General features: G+C 37.5%; 1 protein-coding gene across 1 annotated transcript; it reads left to right on the forward strand.

Moving 5' to 3' along the window:
• Positions 1-3,800: 3,800 nt before the first annotated feature.
• Positions 3,801-4,238, forward strand: LOC143859013 (uncharacterized). The gene has a single exon (XM_077369691.1). The coding sequence runs from the start codon at positions 3,801-3,803 to the stop codon at positions 4,236-4,238; it is 438 nt and encodes a 145-aa protein (XP_077225806.1).
• Positions 4,239-9,094: the final 4,856 nt, after the last annotated feature.

The following is a 9,094-nucleotide window of genomic DNA, read 5'->3' on the forward strand; positions in this document are numbered from 1 at the left end:
TATGATTTCTTATGTGACTTATAAACTCCCAAGGATCAGACTTGACCTCTATTTTTTTAAAGAAACTACAAAGTGATCCCTTTAGACACTTTAAAAACTTCCTGTGTCAACCATCTCTACTCGCCCGAGTCTACTCTGTTTTACTGTGGCCAAGTTCTCACCCAATTCTGACATTTGTCTTCCCAAGTCCATCAACTCATTTCTCTAGGCTGAGTTCTCGTTCGAGTTCTTAAAAAGTGGTTTTGACTATGATAATAAGTTTGAAGTTTCAAAAGAGTGAAATATTTCACGAAGAGGAATATCCAATGTGGCCTGTCCATTGGATTGCTTATGGCCCAAAATCTGCTATGATTGGATAATTCTGACAATCTGACCAAGAGTTGCTAATCAGTGGCCAGGATTATTGGCAATAGTTAACATTTAATAGCCAAGATTGCTTTGGTTAGATTGTGTCTGACTGGAGTAGTTTGGGCCATGGCCAATCCAACGAGGTTCTTACTACTAATAAGTGATAAATTCTCAAAGATTTGGTAGAGTAGATTTTATAAGTAATGTAGATTGCAATTTATTTTTTGAAAAAAGATGACGGTTATATCAAGTCTTCCTCTCTACCACCAATCATCCATCCATTCCTTTGTAACATTTCTTAATTTCGGTGAACACAGCTCTCCCACCTTTATAGAATCATTTTGTCTAATGGGTCCTGAATATGACATCAAAATGTTCCCATTTTATTTCGAAATACTCTTCCAATACCCACCAGTCTTGCTAAAGGAGCAACCATCGAAGTTCAGGTTTGATTTTTTTTTCTTGGGGCTACTTCCTATAATTTCTTTGTTCCACTTTCTAAGTATCTTCTCAATTTTATAATCTTTGTGTTCCTGCACATTGCTGCCAACTTGCCATTTGTACCTTAATTTTTCATGCATTTAGCCCATAAATGCAACACTTTAAATGTTTGTGTGTTAAATTCAGTCCATCTACTCCACATAAAAGTGAACGGAGCTATAAGCCTCAGTACCTTTACCACAGCAACTCCATCTTCCATCAGCTCTAATGTTACTTAGCAATACCTTTGATTTTGAACCATTGAACTACCTATGTCCATATGAATGTTACACCTTTACAATGTAGCCGGAGATGGTTCGCTGATTCCCCTTCTTCTCTGCATATGCTACAAATATTTGCCTACTGAAACTCCTTTCTTTCCAAACAATCTTGGAGTGTTAATATTCATTAACATAGCTATCCCTACGAATGCTTAAACTCTTGTAGGGATTTCAACACCTTCACCAAAAGGTATGTTGAATCCTCATGTGGGAGAAGTGAAAAGTAGAATGACTTGACCTTGGCATCACAATTGTTGTAAAAGACATGCACATTCTGACTCTTTTAGGTTTCTACCCAAACTACATGTTCCACTACCTTTTTGTCGCATTCAGATTATCTTGGCATTTTGGTTCTAGACTGGCCCATTAGATTCTCAAGAAAGCTTGCAATACGGAGACTTTACCTAACCAGGTATCTTGTTAAAACCTCAAACCTCACTCTGTCACTCTCCAAACATATCCTCACTCCCATTTGAAATGGCTTTACCAAACCCTAGAGCATCTCTCTATCTAATTTCATAACCTCCCATCTATCTCAAAGATTCTCTAAAATTTTTGGGTTTCTTTGAATTAAAGTTGATTGGAGCAATTATAGATCTAGAGTTCTTGAATTCTCAAAAAATTAATAAAAAATAGGGAAAAATACAGTTACACCCCCTCAACTTTCTGACACATTCAACGATAACCCTGTAGTTTCAAACTCATGAACATACAGTGTCGGTTTAAAATCAATCGTAGCTGATTGCGAGTTCGATTAATTCGCGAAGGTATAATTTGTTGTCGCTATTTTTATTTTGTAGCGACAGTTAACCGGCGACACAGAAAAGGCTATTTTTCTTGTAGTGATTTCAAGGTCCAAGTCTAAAATTTAAGGAGTTAAGCTAGAGAAAGATAATTGGATTATAAAATTCTCAACCCAAATGAATAGTAAACCATTATTCGATCAAAAACCGAAATAAAAAAGGTAAATAAGATATGAATTAAAACTATATGGAAAATGAAATAGAATACTAAGAAATGGAACGTTCAAAGTGGGCATTGTGGCCTTGCCTCTCACTCATCTTCTGCTCCAACTCCACATTGTAGTGATACAAGGAGAAATCTTGCAATTTCAGTGTAATTTTTCACCTTTCTTCAAAGATAAGAAAAACTAGAAATCTCTTGTATCTTTTTCTTTCTTTCGTTCTTTATTTATTTTTTGACATGTACTGATCTGGACCCATAGAAGTCTTAAAAAAAAAGTCTTAAATTTTCAGAGAAAAATTGATTCTGAGTCGCTGTGGCACAATTCTATCTAATTTTCAAAAACTAAAAGATTTAAATGAGTTTTGCACAATTCTATCTAATTTTCGAATGTTTACAGTTTATGATTTATGGTCGCAATCTGTCTAGAGCTTACAAGGTTGCAAGATAAATACCTGTGTTTCTCTTTTCTTTATTTTAAGTGTGGTTTCTTTGTAGCATTTCTTCGATTTTCCCCCCTATTTTACTTCTATTGGTTGTTATCATGAGGATGGAAATCCTTGGATAAGCTGTTCAAGCGATTGGATATCATATCATGCTCGGATAATTTTATATAGAAATAACGTTGTCTCTGTTTGGATTGCAATAAAAACATTTTTTTTTATAAAAAGGGCAGCCCAGTGCACGAGGCTCCCGCCAATGCGGGATCTGGCGAGGGCTAGATGTACGCAGACCTATAACCCAAGTCTGCGGAGACTACTGGATCATGCCTAGCACGGGCCGCTACTGTACACAAGCCGTGTCCTGGGGCATTGCCACCTTTAATCAACTTATTATAAATTAGAGGAATGTTAAACTCAGGTATGCCCTTCCAAAAATCCGATGAAAGGGCGCCTCCATTGGTTGAATGCCACCAAAGTGCAATTTGTGTTCTTTTCCTTCAACCAAAGGGGGCGCCCTTGAGTTTAGCATTCCTCTATAAATTAAGGTTGATTTAAAAGTAGTAAATTTTAGAAATATTTTTCCTTCCCAAACTTCTCCGGAAATTCTTGGAATCCAAACAGAGCCAGTGGATAAACATGCGCTCCACTTGGCTTTAAGAGCTTTTTGAGAACCGACAGACAAGTGGATCGCATGTTTATCAAAACAAGTGGGCGCAGATATCATTTCCTTTAAAGAAAAAAGGGAAATGATTTCAGCACAACCATTGCATCTTCTCATTTTCCAAACTCAAAAGGTCATAGATTACCCAAACAGGCCATTTGGCAATTATAAAAATGAGATTTTCTATGGTGTACGTATTTTGCAGAATGTACTGTACAGACCACACTGTAGGATGATCTAAACCGTCCATGTGATTGAACACAACGTAAATAGGTCTTGCCCAAAAAAAAATTTCCGTAGGATGATCCTGACCCTCCGATCTATAGAGGTTCCATATTATGCAATTCCTACATAGATCGGAGGGATAGGATCATCCTATGGAAATGATTTTTTGGGCACAACCTATTTAAGTTATGGCCCATCACATGGACGGTTTGGATTGTCCTATGGTGTGGTCCGTACAGTACTTTCTGAAAAATACGGGATCATAAGGGCTTGCACCATGTAAAATAAGGGACTAGTAAGGGCTTACACCAAAAAAATAAAAAAACCCTCTTGAGAAAAGATAAGGTTCTTTTTATTTTCCCCTCTACTTCATACCAATTACCAATTTCTATTACAAGTATGGAATCTCTTATCAATAACGAGGACTTCTTAGATTCAGTTCTAAACCTGAAAAAAACCCATTTGAACGAGGGTTTCAAAGACAGATTTAACGACGGTTTTATATCAGGAAAGGAAGAAGGAAGAGAAGTGGGTCTAAAACAAAAACATGGGTTTGAAATAGGAGAAGAATTAGGGTTTTATCATGGTTTTATTGACATTTGGAATCCAGCCATTAAAATCGATCCCAATTTCATCTCGTCTAGGGTTCAGAAGAACATTAAACAGATGGAGGAATTGATCTGTAAATACCCGATTTTGGATCCGGAAAATGTGAGTATTGAGGAGATTATGAATGGTTTGAGTTTGAAAATTCGCGCAATTTCGGCCACCATGGGGTTGCGATTGGAACATGAGGGGTACCCAAAAGCTTCTGAAATTAAGGAGATTGAATTTTGAGTGGATTTTTTTTTTAATGCTTAGGTGAATTTTGTTGGGAAATTTTGAGTAACACCCCATCTTTGATCTTCGATCATTTTTTAAACAATTAGTGCCTTTTGATTTCTGGGTTTGGCTTGATTTTGTTTGAAATTTTGGGTTTCACATTTAATTATCTACCACTCTCATTTTGAGTTAATGAGGATTCATATGCTTTTGATTGATTTTACTTCCTCAATGAGAAACATCTAGATTTTTTTTCTTCTGTAATTTGAATGGAGGTCAGCTGAGTACTTCCATAGTTCCATCTGAATTGTTGGGTTTCTGACTCTGGTCGTTGGCTAGTGTGGAAAGCATTTTCTTCGGCCAAGACTAAAGGTAGATGGCCTTGTAGCAATGGGAGAGTTTCCAAGTGTGGCTAACAAGCTCAGATTGATGAGTTAAGGATAACATAGATATGATCTATAAATGCCTTTTGAGTACTTTCTTCCATTTAGATGATCCTTAAAGGCGAAGAAATTTAATGGGTGTAGTTTGGAGCTTGCTGAAATTTGGTCATTAGAGTGGAAGGATTTAGGGGCCGTTTGGATATCAACATTTTAAAATTTTGGATTTCCTCAAAATCCTGGATGGGAGAGCAGAGAAGGAGACCGTCTGTCGTTTTCTGGTTTCTCCCCCTTCTTTTCGTTGAGCGAGAGAGTAGAGATCGTCCCCCCGTGTTTCCAGGTTTTAGTCTTAGTTTTCGTTGAGCGAGAGAGTAGGAGATCGTCTCTCGTGTTTTCATGTTTTAGAAATCTCATGATGGGGAGAGAGATTTCTAAAACACGGACTTCTTACTTAAAATCCAACATAACGGATTGTAAAATCCTGAATTTTACACCGCCTTCGAACTAAAACTTGTATTCTAAAATCCACAAAATCCACTCATCCAAACAGCCTCTTGGAGTTGCAATCTTCCTGTCTCTGAGCCATCGTGACTTTGCTCCTCCTTCCTGTGAAGCTCTTCTGCCAAAGGTGGTGGAGATTTAGTCTATAGAAATCATGGCTTCAAGTTCATTGTAAGTTTTCAAGTGAGATTCAGCTTCGTTATAGGAACACCAAAAGTTTCTCTAATCCATTTCCTAAGATCTCTCTTTAATCTAGACAGTTTTTACCACTAATTCCTAACAATTGGAACACACTGGTTGCCCTTCTACAAAGCTTTGAAATCAGGGTGAGTTTAAACTTCTGCCTACCCTGAATGCTATTTCCTAGTGGAATATTAGTCACTATGTATTTATACACATTGCCAAGTGTTGCTACTAATGAACTGCTAGGGCAGAATTTTGTATATTTCCTATTGTTAGGAATATTAGGATAATCCTATGGAGAAGATTTTATGGGCGTGCCCTATCTACGTTGAGGCCCAGCAAATGAATGGTTTAGATGACACAAACAATGTAGGCCCAACAAATGAATGGTCTGTATTGTGCATGCCCTATCTAGGAAGGGACTAATCCCTCGGGAAAAAAAGATTATGGAAAATGATATTAACCCAAACCGCTGAGAGAACATTTTCAATGTGTGGGACATGAGTTGTGGGTCCTACCACAATAAGTGTGTTAGTTTTTGGACCCTTCAACAATTATTGATGGGGAGCTGATATATTCACCCATATTATTCCTGGGGACACCCCTTCTAAGACCTTCACACCTAGTAAAGTACGTAGTCACCCCATTTACAACCTTCTCACCAACTAAATTTGGTAGCCATTACATCAAGTTAGAAATTTAATTTAGTAAATGACCAAAATAACTATTAAAGCTAGGGGTGTTCGGTTTGGTCGGTTCGGTTCGTTTTTTTCCTTTTCGGTTCGGTTTCGGTTATTTTCTTTTGGAAATTCGGTTATTCGGTTTCGGTTATCTTAAAAAAAAAATCGGTTAACCGAATAACCGAAATTATGATAAAAACCATTATTTAAAAAAAAAAAGTGCTATATGGGCAGTCCGTAGGATGATCAAAATCGTCCATTTGATTGATCACAACTTAATTAGGTTGTGCTCAAAAAATCATTTCGAAAGGATGATCCTAGCCCTCCGATCCAAACCGAGAATTTGATTTTTTCCTATTTTTCTCCCACTATTCGGTTATTCGGTTATAATCGAATAACCGAATTTTTAATCGGTTGGGTTTCGGTTCGGTTTTTGGAAATTTGGGTTCGGTTTCGGTTATCGAAATTTGATAACTGAAATTATTTTGGTTATCAAATTTTGGTCTATTCGGTTCGGTTATAACCGAACGAACACCCCTAATTAAAGCAGCCCATATCCAATTGTGACGAAAGGGGCGTTTGGTAAGATTTAAGGGGTAAGTTTGTAAAAGTGCATAAGATCATTCATTTAAAAAAAACATTATGATAGCAAAACATGGCCTTGGTAAAAATTGATTTCAGCGCAATCAAATTCATGGTCGTAGCTTGTGCCAAATTTAGGTATTATCATAAAATTTCGCTTGTGGTTGGCACTCGTTAAGCATCATTTATTTGTTGGGAACTTGATTTTACACATACTTTTACACATGTTTTGAGATTTTCCTCTAAAATTATGTATAAATCCATGATCCCTAGAGCAATTATATGATGTTTACGAGTGCCCTTATTTGGCTAAGGGCACTCGTTAGCAAAATCCTTATTTTATAGAAGGGATTTGCCATTTGATTCATGTGTGGTGGCTGCTCTCACGCAACATAAGGTCGGTCTGCAAAATGCCATTTGCAATGGTCCCTAGGAAATCCCTTTATAAAAAGAAGTGGGCATCTAATCTTTTGTGTTGGACACGTCACGTGAAATGGTTATCTTTATTTCCCGTGAGAGAGACATAAAGATAGGGTCTATGTGATAAAAGAGTATTGAAAGTAGAAAGAAAAAACTCTGTTTTTATTTCTCTCTATGTGTGTTTCCGGTTACATCAATATCAGAATATATAGAAGCAACACTAACAGAATACAGAAACTGACTCCTAAAAAACTGGATAGGGTTATCTTTATTTCCTGTGGGAGAGACATAAAGATAGGGTCTATGTGATAAAAGAGTATTGAAAGTAGAAAGAAAAAACTCTGTTTTTATTTCTCTGTGTGTGTTTCAGATTACATCAATATCAGAATATATAGAAGCAACACTAACAGAATACAAAAACTGACTCCTAAAAAATTGGATACTAATCTGATTTGTATCTTTATTTTACTAACAAACTCACACACACATCCCACTAGATGACAGCTCACTAAGATAAGATAAGTATGAGTATGGCCCTATTCTTTAGCCTCAAACTAGGAACAAAAAACAACTTGAATAAATAAACAAAAGATAAAAACATGTGCATCAATCGTAAGAGGCATTAATCTTTGACACTCCCCCTTAGTGCTTGCTTACGATCAATCAAACCAAGTGCAGCTCTAAAGAACTCAAACTTTGGTTTTGCTAGTGCCTTTGTGAAAATATCTGCAACCTGTTCACCTGTCCGAATGTTTTCTAATGTTATCTGATGCTCAAGCACTTTCTCCCTAACAAAATGATGTTGGACTTCAATATGTTTTGTGCGAGCGTGGAACACCGGGTTTGCTGCCAACTTGACAGCACTTTCATTGTCACACCGAATAGGAACAGCATACTCAACTTCACAATAGATATCACCAATCATCCGCTTCAACCAAACACATTCTTGGGCAGCCATCGTTGCAGCCACATACTCTGCTTCAGTGCTGGACAGAGCAACACTAGGTTGCTTCTTACTACACCATGAAATCACAGTTGAACCCATATTAAAACAATAGCCTGTAGTTGATCGCCGATCATTGATGTTGCCTGCCCAATCAGCATCTGTGAAGGCAGTCAATATAAAATTTTCACCTTTCTTGTACATCAGCTCAATACTTACAAGTATCTTTCAAATAACGTAGAATCCTCCTTGCTGCATCCAAGTGAGGAACCTGTGGATTTTCCATGAACTGAGATATGACACTTACTAAGTATGAAATATCCGGTCGTGCAATAGTCAAGTAAATTAAGCTACCCACAAGTGGTCGGAATTTTTGGGCATCCTTCACTGGCTTTCCTTCATCTTTCTTCAACTTCAGATATGGTTCCATAGGAGTAGTTTTTGGCTTCGCCTCCCCCATGCCAAAACGTTCTATCAGACCACTGGCATATCTCTTTTGAGATACAAAGAACCCATTTTCTGTCTTCTCAACTTCTAAACCAAGGAAGCATGCAACTTCACCAAGATTTTTCATTTCAAATCTGACTGACAAATCATCCTGTAGGCGAGATATTTCTGCATCATTGTCTCCAGTGATAATCATGTCGTCTACATACAAAAGTACTAACACATGCATCCCCAATTCCTTTTTCACAAACATGCTTGAATCTGAATTTGAAACTTTGAAGCCACAGAAAATAAGATATTGAGCAATCTTACCGTACCACGCATGCGGAGCTTGCTTAAGCATGTACAATGCTTTCTTGAGCCGGCAAACATGATAAGGAAATTCGTTTGAAACAAAGCCTAGGGGCTGCTCCATGTAAACCTCTCTATCTAGCTCTCCATAGAGAAATGCATTTTTAACATCAAGTTGCCAAAGCTTCCATCCCTTGTGTGCAGCCAAGGAAATAATTGCTCTAACTGTCACCATTTTTGCAACTGGACTAAATGTCTCCTCGTAGTCCTGCCCATAATGTTGTGAAAAACCACAAACAACCAAGCAAGCTTTATGCCTGTCAATTGATCCATCTGCTTTCTTTTTCAGCTTGTACGCCCATTGATGGCTCAATGTCTTTTGGTTTTGGAACTAGATCCCAGGTGTTGTTTTTCATCAAGGCCGAAACTTCTTCTTGCATCGCT

This window comes from Tasmannia lanceolata, unplaced genomic scaffold (genome assembly GCF_043159265.1).
Source record: "Tasmannia lanceolata isolate RefF3 unplaced genomic scaffold, GAP_Taslan_0.1 ptg000029l, whole genome shotgun sequence".
NCBI lineage: Eukaryota > Viridiplantae > Streptophyta > Magnoliopsida > Canellales > Winteraceae > Tasmannia > Tasmannia lanceolata.